Source organism: Trematomus bernacchii, unplaced genomic scaffold, assembly GCF_902827165.1.
Source record: "Trematomus bernacchii unplaced genomic scaffold, fTreBer1.1, whole genome shotgun sequence".
Lineage (NCBI taxonomy): Eukaryota > Metazoa > Chordata > Actinopteri > Perciformes > Nototheniidae > Trematomus > Trematomus bernacchii.
Genome location: NW_022987669.1, coordinates 458,965 through 471,973, shown reverse-complemented (window position 1 = coordinate 471,973; position 13,009 = coordinate 458,965). Strand labels below are relative to the sequence as shown.

Genomic DNA, 13,009 nt, shown 5'->3' with positions numbered 1-13,009 from the left:
AAGATGTTCTGCTCAATTTCCTGGGCTTTCACTTTCACATTGTGCTTAAACTGCAAAGCTGCTGTATATGCTTTGAGCATCGCTTCCTTCTTTTTAGCGCCTTCAATCTCAAGCTTATCCCTTAAAGTCCTCTCCTGCTCCAGCAACAACTTCATTTCCTGATTTTCTTTTTGCAGAATCTCGAGCTTGACTGCCAGCTCATCTCTATTGTTCATCTCCATCTCTACTGCTGTGACGAAATGACCTGTTGTTTAGCAAACTAAATGTAATTGTTCGACTGAATTAACGTCACAAAAATCCCACAAAAGTTGAGTTCACTGGTGAAGATTATCTCGCTAAAAAACACTGCAAGTATCCCTAATGTTTGCTTGCAACAAAACCTATTTCTGCAATGATCTGACACTAGCTGGACAAATTCCTTCTGCCTGCTGCTCTGGTGCTCTGGTGTTCTGATGCTCTGATGCTCTGATGAATTCACCGTCACAGCCAAGTCCTGCAAACTCCTAGAAGATCAATGCAGAATTCAGAATTCTAGATGAAGGCAAAAGATGATGTCATCATTCTGAAGGTTCCATTCCAAATAAGGAGTGAAGGACATCAGCTGACAGGAAGTAAGAATGGAACCATGCTGTTGCCTAGAAACGCTATTGTGTTTAGATAATATAAAGAAATGTAAACAATCGAAATGCTTTATTAATTCCAATGGGAAGTAAGCAACATGTTCTATTATGTTTCATCTTCACGTCAAATGCATATTTTCTACTTTTTAATTTCTATTTTGATATCTTTCAAATTTTTGAAATGTTTATTTCTACTCTTTTAATTTCTAATGATGTGCAATGCCTTGTTTTTTATGCTGCTGCAACGCAAACATTTCCCAATTTGGGATCAATAAAGTACATCTTATCTAATAGGAACCAAAAATACAGTTACGTTGAAGTTGCACTCAATTGCATTTTGATAAAGTGCCATTTTGAATAAAACTTTTTTTTACAGGATTCCCTTCAACAAATTAACTTCAATGAAAACATTTCTCTACTAAAATATTTTTTTATGGTGATTAATTGTCTCTTTGTTGTAATTTCTGTCTCTTTGCAGCTGTTTTCCATCTAATTGTAGGACTCTTTAAAGTAGAGACACTACATACTGATATACACCTGAACATCAGCAGGAGAGGACTCTTTAAAGTAGAGACACTACATACTGATTATACACCTGAACATCAGCAGGAGAGGACTCTTTAAAGTAGAGACACTACATACTGATATACACCTGAACATCAGCAGGAGAGGACTCTTTAAAGTAGAGACACTACATACTGATATAAACCTGAACATCAGCAGGAGAGGACTCTTTAAAGTAGAGACACTACATACCGATATACACCTGAACATCAGCAGGAGAGGACTCTTTAAAGTAGAGACACTACATACTGATATAAACCTGAACATCAGCAGGAGAGGACTCTTTAAAGTAGAGTACACTACATACCGATATACACCTGAACATCAGCAGGAGAGGACTCTTTAAAGTAAAGACGCTACATACCTGATATACACCTGAACATCAGCAGGAGAGGACTCTTTAAGTAAGACGCTACATAACCGATATACACCTGAACATCAGCAGGAGAGGAACTCTTAAAGTAGAGACACTACATACTGATATACACCTGAACATCAGCAGGAGAGGACTCTTTAAAGTAAAGACGCTACATACCGATATACACCTGAACATCAGCAGGAGAGGACTCTTTAAAGTAGAGACACTACACACTGATATACACCTGAACATCAGCAGGAGAGGACTCTTTAAAGTAGAGACACTACATACTGATATACACCTGAACATCAGCAGGAGAGGACTCTTTAAAGTAGAGACACTACATACTGATATACACCTGAACATCAGCAGGAGAGGACTCTTTAAAGTAGAGACACTACATACTGATATAAACCTGAACATCAGCAGGAGAGGACTCTTTAAAGTAGAGACACTACATACCGATATACACCTGAACATCAGCAGGAGAGGACTCTTTAAAAGTAGAGACACTACATACTGATATAAACCTGAACATCAGCAGGAGAGGACTCTTTAAAGTAGAGACACTACATACCGATATACACCTGAACATCAGCAGGAGAGGACTCTTTAAAGTAAAGACGCTACATACTGATATACACCTGAACATCAGCAGGAGAGGACTCTTTAAAGTAAAGACGCTACATACCGATATACACCTGAACATCAGCAGGAGAGGACTCTTTAAAGTAGAGACACTACATACTGATATACACCTGAACATCAGCAGGAGAGGACTCTTTAAAGTAAAGACGCTACATACCGATATACACCTGAACATCAGCAGGAGAGGACTCTTTAAAGTAGAGACACTACATACTGATATACACCTGAACATCAGCAGGAGAGGACTCTTTAAAGTAGAGACAATACATACTGATACACACCTGAACATCAGCAGGAAAGGACTCTTTAAAGTAGAGACAATACATACTGATACACACCTGAACATCAGCAGGAGAGGACTCTTTAAAGTAGAGACACTACATACTGATATACACCTGAACATCAGCAGGAGAGGACTCTTTAAAGTAGAGACAATACATACTGATACACACCTGAACATCAGAAGGAGAGGACTCTTTAAAGTAGAGACACTACATACTGATATACACCTGAACATCAGCAGGAGAGGACTCTTTAAAGTAGAGACACTACATACTGATATACACCTGAACATCAGCAGGAGAGGACTCTTTAAAGTAGAGACAATACATACCGATATACACCTGAACATCAGCAGGAGAGGACTCTTTAAAGTAAAGACGCTACATACCGATATACACCTGAACATCAGCAGGAGAGGACTCTTTAAAGTAGAGACACTACATACTGATATACACCTGAACATCAGCAGGAGAGGACTCTTTAAAGTAGAGACACTACATACCGATATACACCTGAACATCAGCAGGAGAGGACTCTTTAAAGTAGCGACACTACATACTGATATACACCTGAACATCAGCAGGAGAGGACTCTTTAAAGTAGAGACAATACATACTGATACACACCTGAACATCAGCAGGAAAGGACTCTTTAAAGTAGAGACAATACATACTGATACACACCTGAACATCAGCAGGAGAGGACTCTTTAAAGTAGAGACACTACATACTGATATACACCTGAACATCAGCAGGAGAGGACTCTTTAAAGTAGAGACAATACATACTGATACACACCTGAACATCAGCAAGGAGAGGACTCTTTAAAGTAGATACACTACATACTGATATACACCTGACATCAGCAGGAGAGGACTCTTTAACGTAGAGACAATACATCTGATACACACCTGAACATCAGCAGGAGAGACTCTTTAAAGTAGAGACAATACATACTGATATACACCTGAACATCAGCAGGAGAGGACTCTTAAAGTAGAGACACTACATACTGATATACACCTGAACATCAGCAGGAGAGGACTTTTAAGTAAGACACTACATCTGTATATACACCTGAACATCAGCAGGAGAGGACTCTTAAAGTAGAGACACTACATACTGATATACACCTGAACATGAGCAGGAGAGGACTCTTTAAAGTAGAGACACTACATACTGATATACACCTGAACATCAGCAGGAGAGGACTCTTTAAAGTAGAGACACTACATACTGATATACACCTGAAACATCAGCAGGAGAGGACTCTTTAAAGTAGAGACACTACATACTGATATACACCTGAACATCAGCAGGAGAGGAACTCTTTAAAGTAGAGGACACTACATACTGATATACACCTGAACATCAGCAGGAGAGGACTCTTTAAAGTAGAGACACTACATACTGATATACACCTGAACATCAACAGGAGAGGACTCTTTAAAGTAGAGACACTACATACTGATATACACCTGAACATCAGCAGGAGAGGACTCTTTAAAGTAGAGACCTAATCTGATACACTAACATCAACAGGATAGGGACTCTTTAAAGTAGAGCACTCATACTGACTATACAACTGAACATCAACAGGAGAGGACTCTTTAAAGTAGAGACACTACATACTGATATACACCTGAACATCAGCAGGAGAGGACTCTTTAAAGTAGAGACACTACATACTGATATAACCTGAACATCAGCAGTAGGACTCTTTAAAGTAGAGGACACTAATAGCTGGATATACACCTGAACCTCAACAGGAGAGGTCTCTTTAAAGTAGACACTACACTGATATACACCTGAACATCAGCAGTAGAGGACTCTTTAAAGTAGAGACACTACATACTGATATACACCTGAACATCAACAGGAGAGGACTCTTTAAAGTAGAGACACTACATACTGATATACACCTGAACATCAGCAGGAGAGGACTCTTTAAAGTAGAGACACTACATACTGATATACACCTGAACATCAGCAGGAGAGGACTTCTTTAAAGTAGAGACACTACATACTGATATACACCTGAACATCAGCAGGAGAGGACTCTTTAAAGTAGAGACACTAATACTGATATACACCTGAACATCAGCAGGAGAGGACTCTTTAAATGTAGAGACACTACATACTGATATACACCTGAACATCAGCAGGAGAGGACTCTTTAAAGTAGAGACACTACATACTGATATACACCTGAACATCAGCAGGAGAGGACTCTTTAAAAGTAGAGACACTACATACTGATATACACCTGAACATCAGCAGGAGAGGACTCTTTAAAGTAGAGACACTACATACTGATATACACCTGAACATCAGCAGGAGAGGACTCTTTAAAGTAGAGACACTACATACTGATATACACCTGAACATCAACAGGAGAGGACTCTTTAAAGTAGAGACACTACGAACTCACAGGAGAGGACTCTTTAACGTAGAGACACTACATACGATATACACCGAACATCAGCAGGAGAGGACTCTTTAAAGTAGAGACACTACATACTGATATACACCTGAACATCAACAGGAGAAGAACTCTTTAAAGTAGAGACACTACATACTGATATACACCTGAACATCAACAGGAGAGGACTCTTTAAAGTAGAGACACTACATACTGATATACACCTGAACATCAGCAGGAGAGGACTCTTTAAAGTAGAGACACTACATACTGATATACACCTGAACATCAACAGGAGAGGACTCTTTAAAGTAGAGATAATACATACTGATATACACCTGCACATCAGCAGGAGAGGACTCTTTAAAGTAGAGACACTACATACTGATATACACCTGAACATCAGCAGGAGAGGACTCTTTAAAGTAGAGACACTACATACTGATATACACCTGAACATCAACAGGAGAGGACTCTTTAAAGTAGAGACACTACATACTGATACACACCTGAACATCAGCAGGAGAGGACTCTTTAAAGTAGAGACACTACATACTGATATACACCTGAACATCAGCAGGAGAGGACTCTTTAAATACCAAAGCACCGAGGACCCACAGAATGACAGGATATCAACGATTCACTTCACACAGCAAACCTCAGTCAGTGTAGAAACAAATCTAAAATGAAATGCACAGCTTCATATCTGTCGAATCAGACATAATGCTCCTTGACTCCTTCGGCCAGACGTGTTTAAGGAGAATTAAAATGACAACAAACTCTCACGCCGCGTAACAGAGAGACACGTCAGCAACGTTTCTGCCCCGTAACACTTCCTCTGAAAACGCTGCGTTCATGTCTCGTGAGTGTCATTGATTCAACCTTTACAGTTATATGTACCAGTTGTGTTAGGATGAAGTCTATATTGATGTTTGTATTACTTCTTCCATGTGTACGTTCACTCACAGGTCTGAACACCATCAGCGAAGACACTTGAGAAAAGATCCAATATGGATATTTATATCGGATGATTTATACGGTGTCCAACGGGAGCTAACCTCTTCCATCAGGAGAAACGTGCTGCAGCTTCAGAAAGGATGCAGATATAAAAACACAAAGGTTCCACATGAAGAAACATCTCCAGCAACTTGACGACACGTGGAGCTTTTAGAGAACATTCAGCAACTTGAGGAGACATGCGCAGCGTTTACTAAAAGCTGCAGAAACCAAACACTGCAAGAAGCTCAAAACACAACAGAGACCAGGGGACACTAAAGAGTGACGCACACAGCTGGGAGACCAGGGGACACTAAAGAGTGACGCACACAGCTGGGAGACAAGGGGACACTAAAGAGTGACGCACACAGCTGGGAGACCAGGGGACACTAAAGAGTGACGCACACAGCTGGGAGACCAGGGGACACTAAAGAGTGACGCACACAGCTGGGAGACAAGGGGACACTAAAGAGTGACGCACACAGCTGGGAGACCAGGGGACACTAAAGAGTGACGCACACAGCTGGGAGACCAGGGGACACTAAAGAGTGACGCACACAGCTGGGAGACCAGGGGACACTAAAGAGTGACGCACACAGCTGGGAGACCAGGGGACACTAAAGAGTGACGCACACAGCTGGGAGACCAGGGGACACTAAAGAGTGACGCACACAGCTGGGAGACCAGGGGAGAAAAAGAGTGACGCACACAGCTGGGAGACCAGGGGACACTAAAGAGTGACGCACACAGCTGGGAGACCAGGGGACACTAAAGAGTGACGCACACAGCTGGGAGACCAGGGGACACTAAAGAGTGACGCACATAGCTGGGAGACCAGGGGAGAAAAAGAGTGACGCACACAGCTGGGAGACCAGGGGACACGAAAGAGTTACGCACACAGCTGGGAGAGCAGGGGACACTAAAGAGTGACGCACACAGCTGGGAGACCAGGGGACACTAAAGAGTGACGCACACAGCTGCGAGACCAGGGGACACTAAAGAGTGACGCACACAGCTGGGAGACCAGGGGACACTAAAGAGTGACGCACACAGCTGGGAGACCAGGGGACACTAAAGAGTGACGCACACAGCTGGGAGACCAGGGGACACTAAAGAGTGACGCACACAGCTGGGAGACCAGGGGACACTAAAGAGTGACGCACACAGCTGGAGACCAGGGGACACTAAAGAGTGACGCACACAGCTGGGAGACCAGGGGACACTAAAGAGTGATGCACACAGCTGGGAGACCAGGGGACACTAAAGAGTGACGCACACAGCTGGGAGACCAGGGGACACTAAAGAGTGACGCACACAGCTGGGTGACCAGGGGACACTAAAGAGTGACGCACACAGCTGGGAGACCAGGGGACACTAAAGAGTGACGCACACAGCTGGGAGACCAGGGGACACTAAAGAGTGATGCACACAGCTGGGAGACCAGGGGACACTAAAGAGTGACGCACACAGCTGGGAGATCAGGGGACACTAAAGAGTGACGCACACAGCTGGGTGACCAGGGGACACTAAAGAGTGACGCACACAGCTGGGAGACCAGGGGACACTAAAGAGTGACGCACACAGCTGGGAGACCAGGGGACACTAAAGAGTGACACACACAGCTGGGAGACCAGGGGACACTAAAGAGTGACGCACACAGCTGGGAGACCAGGGGATACTAAAGAGTGACGCACACAGCTGGGAGACCAGGGGACACGGATGAGTCTGCTCTGTGATTGGTGGAGAAGGAGGCACACGTTTTAGCTTCAGCCAATCACAGCGTCAGGAGGAATTGACGTACTGCTTTTATGACCTCATAAGAGCAGACGTCAGAGCAGTCGTTGAGTTGGACTGATGGCGTTAAAGCTTCAAACGTCACTGCTGATTTGATAAAGACCTACTTTAATGATAACAGTATGGATTCAACGCTTATCATCTGAAGCTGTTTCCCGTCTTCTTGTAGAAGTCTTTGGTCGTTTTGCATCTGACGGTACGTCCACACGGCAGCGTCGCGTTGAAGCTTGCCGGTGGGCGTGTCTGGCGTGCGACCAACAACCAATCACATCAATCTCCCGCCCCGGACACACAAGCACGCGGTTTGATTGGCTAGCGCTTGTACTGGCATATGATTTGATTGGCTGGTGCTTCCGTCGACTTTTCTCAACTTTCGAAGCGAGCAACGGAGGCAAAGCAATGCGACGGAACCACAATGCAGTTGGGTAAAGCGTGACGTCACCCCAAAGTGAACGGGAAGCGTCTCCGTTGAAGCACGCGACGCTGCCGTGTGGACGCACCGTAACTGTAGACGTGTTGCAGCTCTTGTGGTCATTTGAAGTCTCTTTTTAAACATTTTGCATCTTCTGGTAGAAGGTTTTGGTCGTCTTGCATCTCCTTTGGTGAATTAATGTCTCTTTTTCAACATTTTGATGTTTAAATGTAGACGTGTTGCATCTCTTGTGGTCATTTTATGTACTTTCATGTTATTTTCGTGGTCTTTTTTCCATTTAGCTCCTACTTGTAAACATCTTGTATTTCTGGTTGTGGTTGTTTTTGCATCACTTTTTAAACATTTTGCAGCTCTTGTGCTTCTTTTTTGATATTATTGTGTCTCTTCGTGGTCTTTTTGTCCTTGTATAAACGTTTTGCGTCTCTCTATGATCTCTATTTGATATTTATGTTGTCTCTTTGTAGTCATCTTGTCTCTCTTTGTGACTTTCCAATATGATATATAATGAATAACTTCAAACAGAGCCCGGTGGTTTCTCACTTTGATGCAGATTTTCTCTCTAGATATTATTATTTTACACATCGTGCAAACTAACTGTAACTCTCCTAAAACACTCATCAGTCTGTTCGGTTGAAACTGAGCCTCTCATTGTGATGTTGCAGCGACATCTAGTGGCCAAAAGATGAACTGCAGTGCCAGGAATTTAGTATCTGAGGCTTGAGGTCATTCTGTTGAATTAAAATAACAGACTGATGGTATTTCATAGGCTGTGTTTTGTGAGAGTGTCCAAACTCATTACATTTAAAGATGAAAGCATCTGATAAGGAGAACACTCACTTCTCCTTTGCCCTCTTCTTGTCTTCCAGGTGGCGGTGAGCCTGCAGGCGAGATTCAGGGGTGAAGGAACACGGCTTGTTCCAGAAATCATTCTCCTGCTGCTCCTCATCCACCTCCTGGTTCTCCTGGTTCTCCTGGTTCTCCTGGTTCTCCTCCAAAATCAGACTACAGAGAGAAGGAACCTATTTAGAAACCTAAACACAGAGATTATACGAACGTATTGGATGTTGAGACTTATTTTATAAATTTGCTTCTATAGCTTTTCTCTTTTCAAATGATTTCAAAAGATATGAGGTTCTCCCAACTTCCCCTTAGTTTCTATATTAAATACAGCAGTTTTACTTGTTGTTACTTCCATAAATCAACCCATAAGAACCCGGACCCCTTTCTACTTTTGGGGAAATTAAGGGGAACATAATTTAGACTAAATAGAAATAGAATAACCTAGAACACATTTCTGTCAAGTAAACCCCCCCTAGTATCAAAGATCTAAAAAGTGACACATATGTGACATTGGGCGTTAATAGTAAAATAACTCTTATTTATAATTTGCTGATATTTAGTCCCTGGATCCTACGTTTCCCAGAATGCAACCCTCCTCTCTCTTCATCCCTTTAAAATGTTCTACCGAGCTGATGATGTTTGATTGTTGCTCACTCTGTGTTGTTGATGTCGGTGTACCAGCGTCCGTCGAAGCCTGGTTTCCTCTCCTTGTTCCCTGCCTCCTCTCCTGCCTCCTCCCTCTCCTTGGCTCTCCTCTTCAGGTACTCTGTCTCCTGCTTCCTCACCTCCTTCCTCACCTCCTCCAGACCCTGAAGGGATCGAATCCTCTCCGAGCGGCTGATCTCCGTCCCGTCCAGACGCTGAAAGGACGAATGAATACTTACATTAAACGATACTTCAGTCTGGAAACTAGATCCAGAATCAAGTGATGTTTATTTATATACTGTCTGATGTATGTTATATATATTAGATAGAGAGATAGATATATAGATAGATAGAGAGAGAGAGAGATAGATAGACGGATAGATAGATAGACGGATAGATAGATAGATAGATAGATAGATAGATAGATAGATAGATAGATAGATAGATAGATAGATAGATAGATAGATAGATAGATAGATAGATCACCTGTAGTTGGGGTAGAGTTGCCACCACGTACTTCCTGTACCCCTGGAACTCTGAGCAGGGGTTTCCCACCAGGTAGAGGTCAGCCAGGTGAACGTTGTGTTTCAGAGACTCCACGCTGCTCAGGAGACCCACGAAGTTCACCGTCAGGTCCAGCTTCTGGAGGCTCTCACAGCCTACACACACACACACACACACACACACACACACACACACACACACACACACACACACACACACACACACACACACACACACACACACACACACACACACACACACACACACACACACACACACACACACACACACACACACACACACACACACACACACACACACACACACACAATTATATACAGTGTCTCACACACAGTAAGCACAACATGTCACAACGTGGAAAGTATTATTGGTATATTAGTATTCCTACGGTGGCCCTGAAGGTCACACACACACACACACACACACACACACACACACACACACACACACACACACACACACACACACACACACACACACACACACACACACACACACACACACACACACACAGGTACAGACGGTGCAAATTAGGGTATAATTAATAACTAACACTACAGGAGATATTGTGCAATTAAAAACAACACACACACACACACACACACACACACACACAAAACAGAGTTTATAGCTTTAACGTATTATCAAATACACACAAAAACACAACAAACTGACCTTCAAGGTTTTCAATGACTTCAATGTTGTTCAAGGCCAGATTCAAGTACTCCAGTTTCTTCAGGCGACCCACATTCTCTAGAGGAAAAAATAAGATGTTAAGTAAGATATTGAAAAGATAACAAGATACAAACATGACCGTGGGATTTGTAGAATTCCCTGTTAACACGGATAGGTTATTTATCAGAAACGTCAATATTTGAACTGAAATACTTACATTTGAACCCAATCTCCTCTCTTTTCTAACACCTTGAACCTCTATGTAGACGTTCGGGACTATCTTTCATTGTCATGCATCTCTTTTTAAACATTTGGAGCACGTTTCCAACCCAGATGTCTAGAAAGAGACTCACCGATCGTGGGGATGAGGTTGTTCTGCAGGTAGAGGATCTTCAGCTCTTTGCACCAGCGCTCGATGTGTTCGATCCTCTCCAGGTGCTGCTGGTGGAGAGTCACTTCCTCCAGAGAGAAGATCTCACACTCGTTGTGTTCGGCCCGGCGGCGAATCAGATCCTCTGTGACTGACGGACACAAAATGTATAATAAACGTTTATAAAAACTAGAATAAAACTCAACAGAACACCAGCAGGGACAGAGGAGTCACTGTGGTTCTATATTAGCATCATATATACTTCAATTGTGTTAGCTGTAGCCCTTCATGGTGTTTATTTGATAGTCCAACACTTTCATGATCAATCATTATAAAACATATCATATATATTATTCTGAAATGGACCAATCTGCACAATGACTACTTTTACTGTCGCTACTTTCACTATATTTTGATGATAATACTTTTCTACTTTCACTTGAGCGACATTTTGAATGCAGGACTTTTACTGTAACAGAGTATTCCTACACTCTGGTACTTCTACTTTTACTCAAGTACAAGATCTGAGTACTTCTACTTTCACTCAAGTATAAGATCTGAGTACTTCTACTTTTACTCAAGTATAAGATCTGAGTACTTCCACTTTTACTCAAGAACAAGACCTGAGTACTTCTACTTTTACTCAAGTACCAGATCTGAGTACTTCTCCCACCTCTTTTTCCACTAAATACAAATACACGTGATATAAATAAATAATGAAAATACAAATTATAAACTCATTCAAACTAGCATGCTAAGTGTTTGTAGCAGTAGCTCCTGTGTTGTTAGCTGGACTTAGCTACAAACTGTATCTTTAATAACTGCTACTACTTCTAAAAAGAGCTTCCTTAAATAATACATATAAACTATGACTGATGTTGGATTGAAATTAAGATCATTAGTGACCCAACATTAACATTATCTGTGACTGTTAGCATGAAGCTATCTAAAAAAAGACTCATAATTGACATTAACTGTGTTCTCATCGTCACTAACTTTCAAAACTACACTGCTATCTCGCTATAAACACATATAAAGTAACACGTATCATCTACAAATCATATATACAAACGTTTAAATGCAGTTTAAAAGTTAAATGCTGTTTTAATTTGTTGATATATATATCTATATATATATATATTATATGTTTTAACTCACTGTGAACCATCTTGCGCTCTGTCTGTTGTCTGGCGTTGCCTTGGAAACCGAACTGGTGCTGCGTTCGGGTACGGTGGGAAATACAACAACTCCTTCTTCTTCTTCAGATTTCATGGCAGGCGCATTACTAAGTGTAAGGTGCATTACTGCCCCCTACTGTGCTGGAGTGTGGACCGGATATCAAAATAAAAGTTCTTCATACAAGAATTTAGTTTTCTTGTAATAACATTTAGTTTGTTTTATAGAATTTCGACTTTATGTAGAATTGTTTTTTTTTATATAATTTTTTTATTTTTATAGAATTTAGTTTTCTTTATAGAATTTTGACTTTTTATAGAATTTAGTTTTCTTTATAGAATATATATATATATGTGTGTGTGTGTGTGTGTGTGTGTGTGTGTGTGTGTGTGTGTGTGTGTGTGTGTGTGTGTGTGTGTGTGTGTGGGTGTGTGTGTGGGTTACAGGTGTGTGTAGGCCTAGGTGTACAATACTGTAACTGTATACTGTACACCAGGGCTATTCAATTAGTTTGGAATGGGGGCCGGTTGATGAAAATGATCCAAAGCAAGGGGCCGGGAAAAAGATGGCTTGAAATATTACATGTTACATACTTTTATCCAAAGCAATTTACATACTCAATACTGTGGGCAATCCCCACAGGAGCAATTTGGAATGAAGTG

At 41.8% G+C, this 13,009-nt stretch overlaps 1 protein-coding gene across 1 annotated transcript in view; it reads right to left on the bottom strand.

The window, feature by feature from the left end:
- Positions 1–12,361, bottom strand: part of lrrc6 (leucine rich repeat containing 6) — a 54,910-nt gene extending 42,549 nt beyond the window's left edge. The window contains exons 1-6 of the mRNA XM_034135990.1: positions 12,330–12,361; positions 11,155–11,322; positions 10,802–10,879; positions 10,088–10,260; positions 9,611–9,816; positions 8,954–9,118 (exon numbers count right to left, since the gene is read on the bottom strand). Of these exons, the coding sequence (XP_033991881.1) occupies positions 8,954–9,118; positions 9,611–9,816; positions 10,088–10,260; positions 10,802–10,879; positions 11,155–11,322; positions 12,330–12,339 (800 nt within the window). The 5' untranslated portion in view covers positions 12,340–12,361. The remainder of the gene's footprint in view (positions 1–8,953; positions 9,119–9,610; positions 9,817–10,087; positions 10,261–10,801; positions 10,880–11,154; positions 11,323–12,329) is intronic.
- Between the last annotated feature and the right edge of the window lie 648 nt (positions 12,362–13,009).